The following is a 14,384-nucleotide window of genomic DNA, read 5'->3' on the forward strand; positions in this document are numbered from 1 at the left end:
GGGCTTCAGAAGGAAACAGGAAACCACAGCACTGAAGTGGAAATCGCCATAGGTCAGGCAATAACTGCTGCTGTATTTGCTAGAGATGCAGGCAGCCAAAGGCAATTGGGGATAAAGTCCTATGCAGCTTTTGATGGAGTGGAGAAAGCAGTATTTTCTACATGATAAATAAATATTTTCCTAATTCTAGTTCCCAGCCACTCATAAAGCACCCTTGGATCTCTGCGGCCCATTTAAGGCAATACCCTCGCTATTTTTGAATTCTAGCATGATGTATGTAGTGAAAATAGAATTGAACAGATGCTACTCCTGATCCCAAGCATCATCCCAAGACCTGGATTGTGCTTACTAGTGAAGCAAAAAAGCTTCCTGTAGATGAACGGGGCCTTTGCTGATGGCTATATGCTCACATAAGTAGCATGTGAGATTTGTCACAGATACCAGGTTTTGGGAAATCTTGTGTAACATCCATGGTTATGAGTGTAACGAAGGATCAGCAGAATGATTGCTATACCATTCTTGCAATGAAAGCAAAAAGCCAGGGGAATGCTGAAAACTCCAGGATATTCTCTAGATAACAAATTCTTCTCAAGAATGGCTAAGATGCCAAAATGGATGAGTTTGCCAGGCAGAGTAGCAACTTCTTCCATTGCATCTATATTATTGGAGCACAACTGTTTAAAAATTCAAATGTTTATTCTGCTGAAACAATGGGAAAGGATATAAATCTTAATTCTGCAACTAAGAAGCAAACCTTTCAGCCAAGTTAAAGCTCCAGTTTGCCTTTGCAGTTGATCATAAACCAGCTGTAGTGCTACTTGATTCATTTACTGACAGCCAAATGGATTTATGTTATTTTAGTAACAAGAAGCAAAGTATGCAATTTATATCAGGGAAATACTAAAATCTCTTTTCCCAGCCTCCTAACATTTTTTCAGCTTGAGATCTGCCCCTTGGGGCTGAAAAATTTCAGAGACTGATTTAGCAGACTGTACTGTACTTATATTTGATTCATTTTACTTTATCCCGTTTTGCTCCCAAATACTGAGTCACTGTGAGCCAGATTTTTTTCCACCCTAATTTTCATGTGCTAATGTTTAATGCTACCTGGATCTAAGCCTACACCTAGGTTGTTTCTCTTTTGTAACACACACACACACACACACACACACATTGTCCCTTTCTATGTTTTAAGGGTAAATGTACCTTTTTTCTTTTCTTTTTTCTTTTCTTTTCTTTTCTTTTCTTTTCTTTTCTTTTTTCTTCTTCCAAAAATGATGTTAAAATTGTCAACTGCTGCCGTACTTAGCTTTGCTATTGTCTAAAGGGATCTTTCATACTTAGGGATTTTTTTTAAGCATTTTATACTGGACTGTTATAAAACACTGCAATACAGAAATTGAACCAATCGCGAGTTTTATTACATGCATCTGTTTCCTTGGGAAGGTGCTTATAGTGCCAAAGCCTTTTAAGAATTACTTTCTTATTTGGCAGAGTTTCATGGAATGTTTGCTGTTGCTGTAAAACAGCAGTCGCTGCCATGTTTCCTATTAAATTGGCAGGCACAATTAGATGAGGGCATGTGCCATCATGCCTTCTTAAGTAACACAGGCTTCAGTCCTCTAGCAAAATTCCAGTCCCATGACTCTTACCTAGGAGTAATTCTGGACAACTAGAACAAGTCTCCTCCCTCAGAAATATTTGGGAGGCTCATTTAATGGTGAGAGGAAATATTGCACATATGAACTGTGGTTTCTGGGAAAATGCAGTAAGTGTTGCTCCTATGCTGTTCCCACATAATTACCAGTTTTGTGTGAAGGCAGTATAAATAATTGCCTGCATTTTTAGCCGTATAGGCCTATATGTGTGTATGTTTGTGTGTGTGTGTGAGAGAAAGAGATTTGGCAAAAGCATTGCACTTCACAAAAGGCCATCCTTCCCCATTTTGCTTGGATTATCAATAAAATAGATAATTGTGGTTTCGTCTGCACTAAAGTCTGTAAAAATTGAGTCTATAGTTGCTATGTGAGTGAAACCAGTGAGCTAAGCCCAAGATATGTGTGTGCGCATGCATTTAGCACAAAACTTGAGTATTCATTTAAAGTAGTTCAATTGCCTCATTCAATCTGCTGCTGTTGAGCCGTATCGAATTGCCACTATAGTCAAAGCCTTATTTAGATGGGGATAGCTGAGGAAAACCCATCACAATTAAACTTTCATTCCGGTTAATTGAAAAGTGAGCAATCATAAAATTATGAGTGAGCAATCATAAAATCATAAATTTGAATCTATTGCAAACAATAGATTCAAACTTAATGTTAACCGCTTCAATCTTGATTGCAGAAAATATGACTTCTGTAACAGAGTTGTTAACGCTTGGAATTCACTACCTGACTCTGTAGTCTCTTCTCAAAATCCCAAAAACTTCAACCAAAAACTGTCTACTATTGACCTCACCCCATTCCTAAAAGGACTATAAGGGGCGTGCATAAGAGCACAAAAGTGCCTACCGTTCCTGTCCTATTGTTCCCTTTCTTTATATCAAATTAATTCAGTTATTGCATACTTTTGCTTACATATATGTTTTTTTGCTTATATATATGTTGTTGTTTTATGTCAATGTTTGCGTATACTGTTGTGACAAAAAATAAAATAAAATAAGAATATCTTCACTGGGAAGCTATTTCAATTGTGGGATACCACAACAGAAAAGGCCTTGTCTCACAATCCTTTTGCTATAGTTTTAAAAATCAGTGAATCGGACTCAGAAATGGTATAAATGCTTAGGCAATTTGACGTTATTTATGGGTCTTGATTTATATGCCATTCCAAACTCTGAGAGGCTAGTTAAGCAATTCTGTTTTAATTTAAACAATTAAAACAGAAATTCAGTAGCATAACTGTAAGCTAGGAGTCCACAAACTGTCAACATTTAATTTAACATGGCTTTCTAGGTTATGTTAAATGCTGATGCCAACCAAATACAAAGAAGTGAAGAAGTAGTAACAGATTTTATGTCCCTGAGCTTAAAAAAAAAATCCATAGGGATAGTGACTGTAGCCTTGAAATAAAGAAGTGTCTCCTCTTGAGAGAAAGACAACTCTAAATAAAATATTACCAATATTAGATATCATACTGACAATAAAACTACAGATACTCAAGGCTGTGTTCCTCCCAGTCATAATATATAGCTGTGGAATTTGAAACCTAACCCAAGAAAAAAATAATGTCCTTGAACTAAGGTGCTGAACAATATTGTTAAGAGCATCTTGGACAGGAAGAAAAACAAACTGGATGAAGTAAAACTAGACCATTCCCTGGAAGTACTAAGAATGAAGCTAAAGTTTAAATATTTTGAGCTTATAATGGGCAGACAAAAGACATCGGAGACAATAATGGTACTTGGAAAAATGGAAGGAGGCAATAGAAAAGTGACTGTTAGAAGTCAAAACAGCTGAACACTAATAGCATAAGTTTTGCTTACAAGAACTTAAAGAAGCAATTAGCAGAAGACAGTCCTGAGAACTGGATCACAAAGAGTTGGAAATTATTGATTTGTTTTACAATTGAATGATTGTAAAACAAATCAATAATCCCCAGAGTCTCAAGCATAACAAAGACATTTCAGGAGGGTATATTTTCACTCTGTTTGTACAAGGTAGTTCTAGAGTTAAAAAAGTCCTGGAAATGTCATTTAGTAAGTTTGAAGAACTTGTTTTGATGATAAGCTCATTTTGATGATCATCCTGGCAGTTGCCTCAGTTTTGTTTTCTCCAGATAAATCCTGGGAGTTCAACTGACTTCCACAAAAATCCACACAGCATTCTTCTTATCAAAAATTGATAAAGTCAAAAAGAGTACTAAAATGTAGAAGACTTACTGAAGGCACTCTTGAGATGTGAGTGCTAGACAACAGCATCGGATAGGCTACCATTATCCTGAACTTAACATGTGTTGATCTTTCACTCTTGTGTGATTCTATAGTGCTTACATGGGCAAGAGCCCAAATGCTTGGGACAGTAGTATTTCCTAACACTTAGTCCTTGCAGTGTCCTAAGAGAATTCTGAATACCATTCATAGATAAGGCATTCACACAATCCAACGTATCATTTATGCTCTTTGTTTGGATAATGGCAATACCTCCAAATGGCTACTTATTGCTTATTCTCTTGACAGAAAAGACTTATAATCTTGGAACTATGGAAGACTTCTCTAGCAATTGCATGGTTGAAGTCCACATCTAAAGTACTTTCCAGAGATTCTTGTCCAATTACAATATTCATTGCCTTTGTGTGATTGCATATTTCCCACATATTGGAGATAATAAACGTTTGAATATTGTTATATATATTGTGTTATTATTGCTATCTTCATCAATCATCCACAGCAACCTACACCAATATTTAAGGCATCTAAGCACACACACACATACATTCAAGAACTATCAACTATTTTTAGCCAACTGTGAGGATGACATCAGCTACCTTTTAGAGCTGCCATTTTACGCCAGAGCAGAGCCCACATTGGCAGGTTATGACCCTTGAAAAAAAGCCAGGGTAGATTCCTCTGACATCTCTATCTTTTGACTGATCTTGAGAAACAGTCTTACATTCTATAAAGTAGGAGAAACAGCGAAGTATTTTTTTTAATAATATAATGTACTTTGTAATGTGTGTTTTTTAACTCCCCACTAGAACTGTGTAAGCTATGGAAAAACAGATAATCCAGAAAAATACAAAAAATGTCTCTGTCTACTGAGTGTAAGAAAGACTTTTCTTAATCCATCTCTTCATTACCTTCTATGGTAACAAGAAGAAACCTTTTGAAAAAAGGAAATTGAAATGCCTTCAAAGGCCACCAGAACTCTTTATAAGTCCTGCTGCAGACATAGAGGTTGGGCAAGCTTCATGGAGCAATACAGGGATGGGTATCAAAACCTGTCGCTACTGTTTTGTGTAGAAGCATCCAGGTGGGTGGGCGGAGCCTCCCGCTGCTGCCGCTACCGGTTCGCCCGATCCAGGGCAAACTGGTAGCCACCCACCACCGGAGCAATAACTTCTGATTACAGTGTATACAATCAGCAGAATGAAGTAGTAAAGCTTTCCATGAACAATGAAACATTAGATATTTCATATTCTGGTGTACAGATAAAAACATGTAGATAGAAATGTAACAAGTCAAAGAAAAGTGTTATTTTAATCCTCTTCCTTGAAAGGTTACGTTTCTGTAAGAACATAAAATCTACAAAGAAAACTGCTGGATCGTATCATATCTACAGAAATGGGAGTTTTATGGTGGAGTGTCCAAGAACATGATTCCTGTCGTATAAAGTAATATCATTGAGAAAAATGAATATCTTATATATCTTTTAACCATAATGAAGCATTGTAATTATTGTATGTTTTTGTCTGTGGTAGGTGGTGTTGCGGTTTAGTTAGACTTTTCTTAAGACAGCCTCACAAGAGCTATGAAAGATAGACCAAAAAAATCATTCTTGTGTTGCCTACAGTCAACTGAAGATGATTTTTGCTATTTTTTATTTATTTCAGCTTCCCTCAGAGTGGCGTTTATCAGCTCCATGTCCCAGAATTCCTAGCCAGTTGTACTAAAATCTGTTGGAGATTTCAATTTCAAGGAACTGAAGGTAAAGCACTTAGGTTTATCTTCAGAACAATCCTGTACTTAGATTGAACTGAAAGAGACATATGGCTGAAATAACTGTGGTAATTGATTTAAATCAGATTGTGCTGTTCAAACAACGCTCAGTCTCTTAAGCCCAAATCAGGACAATTTTGTTGGTTCTAAGCTGCCTATTTCATTTCTAAACAAGCCCCTCAAGACGGCTGATTTGCTCTTTCTATCATCCTGGCAGGCATATTGTTCCACTTCTGCCAAATATTACAGGGCCAGAACTAATCCTCTTTGTGCAGCAAAAACAAACACCTTCTAATATAAGCCTCACCAGCTGGGTCAAAACCTTCCCCAGCTGGGTCTAAAAGAACCAAATACCAGTGTCAATCTCAGCCTTTCATTCCAAAGGCTTGAAATCTTCACATTGCTCCCTCTTAGCAGCAGGCCAGCCAAAACATTCTTTGCAGCACCACAGGCGGAATATGCTAGTGATGCTTTACTACAATGAGCATCTCAGGATAAACCAGTCAGGGGGCAAAGTGGCTGGAGTTTTCCCTGGGGATGTAGAAGATTCAGGTGCTGACCTGCAACTGCCATGAAATTGACAGTGCAGGTAGTTCTCAACTTATAACCATTCTTTTAGGGACAGTTCAAAGTTACAAGGCACTGGGAAAAAAATGCCTTTATGACCATTTTTCATACTTACGACCTTTGCCAAATCTCATGGTGACATAAAAATTCAGACACTAGACAACTGGCATATATTTGTGACAGTTGTACTGTTCTGGGAAGCCAGATTCGCTTAATGACAGCATGATTCACTTAACAGCTGCAGGCCAGATTCACAGCCAACAACTGTGGCAAAAATGGTTGTGAAATGGGGCAAAACTCATTTAACAGCCACCTTGCTTATTATGGAAATTTTGGGCTTGGTTGTGGTCATAAGTCGAGGGCTACCTGTAATGTTTTGGTTGGCACTATGTTATATAATTCCCTGGCATGTGACCACTGCAATTTGAATACTTATTGTCCATTTATTTGAGGAAAGTACTAGCTTTTTTTCTTTATTAGTTCTTACAAGATTTATTGAAAGTCCATATTTTCTCTCTTCTGATGGTTTGTTCTTCTGACTCACGATTTGAGAATTATGACTCATTTTAATATTGTCTATCTTGTTTTCTGTTTTTCATAATGTTGGTCCCACATGGCTGTAGTGTGCACTTACTTGTGTACTTGTTTGAGCTGGTTCTTACACAAAAGCTACCAACACAACACTAATGCGGCAAGGAATATTTTTCAAATTGTTGCTATTTGCTATTTGCAGTGCTTGATACGGAGCTAAGAAAGAGTGACTGGCTCAGGATCACCCAACTGACTTCTACACCTCTAAGGGAGAACTAGAATCTGGGATCTGGCTTTCCTAATCCAACATCTTAATCACAACACATTACGTATTGGCTCTTATTAATCCGGTCTGTATTTTTTAAGTTAATTTCTTATCATTTAAAAATAAACCCTCTGGATATGTTTATTTCTCATACCGTAGTAATGAACTCTAAAGCAATTTGTAAAGCAGTGGTCCCCAAACTTGGCAGCTTTAAGACTTGTGGACTTCAACTCCCAAGATTCTCCAATCAGCCAAGCACAGCTGGCTGGAGAATTCTGGGAGTTGAAGTCCACAAATCTTAAAGCTGCCAAGTTTGAAGACCTCTGTTGTAAAGTGAAGAACAAAAGGAATATGCTATATATATAACAATCTCAGAATTTAAGAAGTAGATTTTAATATTTGATACTGAACATGAGACACTTTTATACTAATCTAAGAAATAAATGTCTTGCTCAACAATTGTTGCTCCAATTGGGTGGTCCTCTTTTCATTTCCTATAATCTTGGATTTACTCTTTTGTTAACCCAGCCAGCACTTTTGAAAATGACCACACAGGGCCACAATTAACATTCGTGCTATCCTAGTCTTGTTGCTCTTTAAGGATGAAGGTTGGATCAGTTTAAATGCAACACCAAGAGGCAACCAAAGACCCAAATCCTAGATGAAAATCAGTGCTTGTAAACCACTCTGATTTTAAACTATAATGGAATAATACCAGAGTTCTCCCTTATAGGTCAGCAAAGCTGGCTGAGGAACTCTGGGAGTTGAAGTCCACAAGTCTTAAAGGGACCAAGGTTGGAGACCCCTGTTATAGGGAACACAGCCATTTTTAAGAAAGCAGATGAAAAGCCTACTAATTCTATACTATACTATATTTCAGTAGCTTAATATGCCAGAATGACATTACTGCCGCTTCTGGGTGCTTTTATGCCTCTAACACAACATTATAAAATATAGCCAGTCATTAAGTGCTAATAATAGGAAAAAGAAAACTGGGGAGGGAAAAATTGTGTGACATTAATACCAGCTGCAAAGTATTTATGTAATAAATTCTGGGCAGGAACTGCCTAAGTAAGCCATGTGAATGTCAATTCCAAGACTTGTAATCCCTCAAGATTTGTAACCATGCTTAACTAATTCCTGAGGAGTTGTAAAAATGGGAGCCTGCCTTGAGGGTAAAAATGAATAGCTAGAGGATCATTTCTCAGAGTGCTCAGAGTGCTTTATTTTTACAGGAGGGCATGTGTTGGCAAGCTTAAGCAGCCAACATCAGACACTGTTTTCTGTTCCATTAGCTTGGAAGAACCTGAGCTCCATTCTTAGTACTAATCATACCAGAAGATCCCCTGGGAACTCAGATTTCCTTTCACATTCTTAATTTTACCACAACATACACCAAGGCAGTAACTGAGCTTCTTGGTGGGTTGTAAAGGAAGGTCCCAGTTTGCCAGCAACAGCACACTCAAACAAAGAAGGGACACAACTCTTAATTCTCACTGTTTAATATACTGAGTGATTATATACAGGTAATTCTTGACTTACAACAATTACAAATTCTTGAATTACAACAATTTGTTTAGTGGCTAAGTTACAATGGCACTGAAAAAAGAGACTTATGACTGATCAGATCATAATATGATCCAATGGGCTTCGGTTGGGGTTACAGACTCTTATCAGGCCATTCTTGTAATGAAAGAGCTCTAGATAAAATATAAGTATACAGCATGTAGGTCTTTTATAGGATAATATGTCTTCAGTATTTACATGGGTTTTTGTGTGTGCATGCTTCCTTGTGCCAAAGATGTCTCTCGCCCCTGCTGTTCAACATCTACATGAAGCCGTTGGGTGAGATCATCAGTGGCCTCGGGGTGAGATACCAACAGTACGCTGATGACACCCAGCTGTACTTTTCCACCCCGGGCCACCCCAATGAAATTGTTGAAGTGCTGTCCCGGTGTTTGGAAGCCGTACGGGTCTGGATGGGGAGAAACAGGCTCAAGCTTAATGCCTCCAAGACGGAGTGGCTGTGGATGCCGGCATCCCGATTCAGTCAGCTGCAGCCGCAGCTGACTGTTGGAGGCGAGTTACTGGCCCCAAAGGACAGGGTGCGCAACTTAGGTGTCCTCCTGGATGATCGGCTGTCGTTTGAAGATCATTTGACGGCCGTCTCCAGGAGGGCCTTCCACCAGGTCCGCCTGGTTCGGCAGTTGCGCCCCTTCCTTGATCGGGATGCCTTGTGCACAGTCACTCATGCGCTCGTTACCTCTCGCTTGGATTATTGTAATGCTCTCTACATGGGGCTCCCCCTGAAGTGCACTCGGAGGCTTCAGTTAGTCCAGAATGCAGCTGCGCGGGTGATAGAGGGAGCTACGCGTAGCTCCCATGTAACACCGCTCCTGCGCAGACTGCACTGGCTACCTGTGGCCTTTCGAGTGCACTTTAAGGTGTTGGTTATGACCTTTAAAGCGCTCCATGGCTTAGGGCCTGGGTACCTACGGGACCGCCTGCTGTTACCACATGCCCCCCACCGACCTGTACGCTCTCACAGAGAGGGACTTCTCAGGGTGCCGTCCGCCAAACAATGTCGGCTGGCGGCCCCCAGGGGAAGGGCCTTCTCTGTGGGGGCTCCCACACTCTGGAACGAGCTTCCCCCAGGTTTACGCCAAATACCTGACCTTCGGACTTTTCGCCGCGAACTGAAGACACACCTTTTTATCCGCGCGGGGCTGGCTTAAATTGAATTTTAAATGTCAAATTTTATTAATTTTAAATGGGGTTTTTTAGTGTATGGTAAATTTTTAAATTGTCAGGCTAATTTAAATAAGTTTTTTAAATTGCATTTTAATTGTATTTTGTATTGTTTGTTTTATTCTGCCTGTACACCGCCCTGAGTCCTTCGGGAGAAGGGCGGTATAAAAATCAAATAATAATAATAATAATAATAATAATAATAATAATAATAATAATAATAATAATAATAATAATAATAATAGAAGAAAATTTGGTTGAGGAATTTAAAAAAAATCAGAAAAAGGGGACATGCCTTTAAAAAGATAAATAATACTTTATAAAAATACATGAAAGGAGATATGAAGATAGATATCTGAAGTTGGGGTCCGGTAGGGTGCCTATAACCTTTTGTAGACCCAGGATGTATACTGTGTTTATCTCTACTTTGCCCAACAAATGCTCTGGCCCTGTCTATTTTATCTGCATTTTCAGTTACGTGGGAACAGAAGCTAAAAAGAGGAAGTTTGCAATTGGTTCAAGATTAGGGCTGCTGCACCTGGTCTACAAAAATCCAGACTCCCATGGATGGAAGCAAAGGTTATGTTAGATGTACCTCTTTGCTGCCAACTAGTGATCATCCATAGCTCAGACATGGTACAGATAATCCTTTTGCTAAGCCTCCCTTGCTTCAGCAGTCTCAGCCCACTGCCAGGGGTCATGCTGATGTGCTGCCCCATGGGGAGGGTTTGCACCTGCCCACTCTGGACTTGCCCAGTGCCTGAGTGCAAATGTTCTAGTCTCACCTGCTGCCTGCAACAGCTTCTGCCCACTAATTTTCCCATTAGGTGGGGAAAAACCAAGCATTTTTCTATAGTGACAGATAGATTAATCAAGTGTACAAAAGAATGTAGCTTATTTTCCCAATCTCATAAAATCTTGCCTTAGTATATACTGCATTTCTATGCTTGATTGTTGCTTGTCATTATATGAGATCATTTCATTTAGTTCTGAACTTTGATGGCTGAATGCCAAATAATTTGAAAGTGAAACAGGCCAACCCTAAAAGAAAACAAAATTAAAAATCCTAAACAGGTCTGACAAGTCTTCGGGACATGCAGAAGTCAGTGGTAGCTGAGCTTATAGACATGATGGGTATGATCTAAAGCAGGGGTGTCAAACTCGATTTCACTGAGGGCTGCAGGGTTGTGCATCAGGGTTGTGTTTGCCATCAGAGGGCCAGGATGGACATGGCCAGGGTGGACTTGGCCAGATCGATGTCACTCATTTTGGGGGTGCACTCTGCCAGTGAAAACCAGCTCCCAAGCTCCGTTTTTGGCTGCGACAGCCTCCTGCAACCCTTTGCCAGTGAAAACAGAGCTCGGAAGGACCACACGCAGACCTCCCAAGCTCCATTTTGGCTGGCAGAGGCACCATGGGCTGGTCCTTTGGTGTTTCCAGGGTGGCACATCTGAGCACCCTGCTAAGCACCCTGGAACTGGCCCGCGGGCCTTGAGTTTGACACCCTTGATCTAAAGGCTCATGAAAGATGGACAGCTGACACAGAAGCAAAAGCACATTGTTAGATCAGTGACTTAGTGAAAAGCTTTGGAGCTGCATAGGTCTCCCCTGAAGGCCAGACCAACTTTTGGAGATCCACATTGTTGAGGTTGTTGTTTATTTCCTCCTGAAATATTGCAACCACTTGGGGTGGGGACAGTAGGTCAAATGATTAGCTGTAGTCATTTGGGACCAACCATGTATTCAAAATACTCTCCATAAAAAAAATATCCAAGATTCTATTGACCCCTCTGATGTTTCTTGCATTCTCAGTTATTGAGACAATGGTCTTTATATCAATACAGGCTTCTTGGCGCCCTTTCAGGTGTGGATATTTTGCTATAGGTTTTTGACAAATTTGTGCATTCTTGCTATTGAAGGTTTCTGTTAGGCTTGTTTGGGAAGCATTCTCAGTAATAACTGAGAATGCAGGAAATATCAGAGGGGTCAATAGAATCTAGGATATATTTTGTTATGGAGGATGTTTTGAATACATGGTAGGTATCAGTTTATCTTACTGGCAATAAGAAGTTAGTTCAGCAAACTATTTTTTGTTGGTTGACAACAAGGGAAGCCATAGTTATTTTTCCTTTGTGACCATTTGCTACTCAAACATAAAATGATTGACTGGAGCTGTACATGGGAATTTAGCCATACGGTTGACCTCCTAGAGGTTATATTATACTAACACAGCTGTTTGTGTAGGAATTGTACCCATTCTTTTGTGAATTTTATGTTTTGCTTCTGTGGTTCACTTTGGCTGATGATGAATTTTAATTCAGGGTAATGCGAGTTTTCCACTTTGCTCAGAGTTCACTATATTTATAAGATGGATGAATGTTTGGTTGGGCTTTTAAAAATATCATTTGTAGTTTTGTTTTCGGGCAAACAGTTGCAATGAGTGCCTGACAACAACAACAAAAATACTAGCAATAACAATACGTTTACATTAGTAATATACGTTAGCCTAGATATAATTTGTTTTTGTTCTACCTGTTTTACCACATTTCTGCATCTGGTTAGTAATCTGGGCAGGCACCAAAGGTGGAATAAATTTCTCGTCACTACTTGGCAGAGAATGCAATCAGTTTAAAATGGAATTGCACAAACACAGTGCTACACCTTGATAAATAGTGATTTGGGTTCACTCTCAGCATTTGCGTCATTCCCCCTTATGCTTCTTTCCCCATCGCTGATTTAAAATGCTCTCCAGTTAAAATGCTCTCCAGCAGAAAACCTCCTGGTACAAAATCCACAGCAGCCATTGCTGATCCCTGCTCATTACTCCTGCTGTTGTTTTGACTCGCTGTCCAGAGTTTGCACACAGAGCATGATAAGCAATGTGATTGGCTGATTCCTCTGGTTTTGCTGTTTTCCTTTTTCTATATGTCACCAGCTGGGAAATCTACCAATCACAATGCGATGGCAGGTATAGGGTGGATCTGACCACAGGACTCCGTCTCAATGCCCCTTCCAGTGTCCGGTTCTACATTCCATAGTCGTAGCTGACTAGACTTAAATAAAAGAAAAACACACCACAATCACAGAAACACACTACATCACAAACCCGTTCAATTAGGATTTCTTTATTGAACAAATGCATATTCTTTTTTTCCTTTCTTCAAATGAGACTCCATGCTCTCCTCACAAGCCAGTAGGAAGGTTGGTCCCCTCATTCCCTTGTTTTGCTACAGTATTTGGCAAGGACAAAATTGACAAAATGCTGGATGCAGTATCATAATGCAAACCCCACCACATGGTTGCTCAAAAATGGCAATACTCCAATTCATCCTCTTGCCAATTTTGAATTCAGCCTTCACACCCATCCCCAAATCTGGAATCATCTTAAGGGGGAAGCAATATTTTTTAACAGTGGTACAGCTTACAAACATGGCAAAGGCGTTATCATGGTGACAAAATAAAATTAATTTTCCTATAGGGCACATTTGCATATTGGGATACAATGGGGGAAAGCCACTGTACACGTCTGCATCTCTTGTACATTCAATAGTCTTTGTGCTTGTCATGTATTTTATTTTATTTCTCAACCTTGGGAACTTTAAGATGGATAGGAAGTTCTTGGAAGTTGAAGATTTATCTATGGCAGGGCTCATCTCTTGAATTCTTGAATTCTGAATTTTTCAGCTTACATTTTGCTTCTAGCATTATACATTTTGCATTGCCATCACCAGATTCCACTAGTTGATGGTCAGGGACGTTAAGCTATAATTGTCCATAGGGATTCTCATTCACCCAGATCATGGTTGTCTCAAAGATGCTTTTTCAAAAGGCAACTGAACTTTTTCCTTGAAGACGTTTTGCTTCTCGCGCAAGAAGCTTCTTTACTTCTACTGAAGAAGCTTTTTGGACAAGAAGCGAAACATCTTCAAGGAAAAACAAAGCCCAGTTGCCTTTTGAAAAAGCGCCTTTGAGTTAAGCTATAATTCCTAGAATCCTCAGTTGCTATTTATTATACTAAGACATCTGGAAGATAGTGGGAAAATGTTGGCTTTTGCTGTATCACGTAGCTGGGATTATTTGGTGTCAAATACTTGACAAATATGTTGTTATAGTTCAAACTTTTTCAGCTCTGTCCAATTTGTCCACTAACCATATTAAAACTGTAAAACAGAAGTTGTTTAATACCCTATTTCAGACTGGTAAATTATATTCCAGTTTTTAATTATTTTAGATACCGGTACTTCATATTCATAAATATGCTATTTTACTAGTACAATAGAAACTTTCTTCCAAGGCCACTTTAATTTGTATCTCTTGAATTCTGCATTTTTTAGCTTGTATCATACTTAACTGACATAATGGCATTGGTGACTGCAAGGTCAAATAGAAATGATTTTTTAAAACAACAGCTGTGTAAACATGAGGGCAGTGACTGGAAGAACGGAGGCTTCTTGGATTTGTGATTATACATTACTGTTCTCTCTGCTGTATTTTATTAAAGGGCGTCCCCTTGTGATGGAACCATATACATGGACTGCTTCAAACTCTTAAGCAGATGCTGTAAAATTAAAGCCAACTTGACATAAAAAATAAACTGCTTTCGATTCAACAAATTTG

At 39.2% G+C, this 14,384-nt stretch overlaps 1 protein-coding gene across 1 annotated transcript in view; it reads left to right on the forward strand.

Moving 5' to 3' along the window:
* Nucleotides 1–7,236, forward strand: part of SPMAP2L (sperm microtubule associated protein 2 like) — a 76,048-nt gene extending 68,812 nt beyond the window's left edge. Inside the window, exons 8-9 of the mRNA XM_058174245.1 lie at nt 5,551–5,645; nt 6,957–7,236. Coding sequence (XP_058030228.1) covers nt 5,551–5,645; nt 6,957–7,033 — 172 coding nt within the window. The 3' untranslated portion in view covers nt 7,034–7,236. The remainder of the gene's footprint in view (nt 1–5,550; nt 5,646–6,956) is intronic.
* Nucleotides 7,237–14,384: the final 7,148 nt, after the last annotated feature.

The sequence above is a fragment of the Ahaetulla prasina genome, chromosome 2 (assembly GCF_028640845.1).
Source record: "Ahaetulla prasina isolate Xishuangbanna chromosome 2, ASM2864084v1, whole genome shotgun sequence".
Lineage (NCBI taxonomy): Eukaryota > Metazoa > Chordata > Lepidosauria > Squamata > Colubridae > Ahaetulla > Ahaetulla prasina.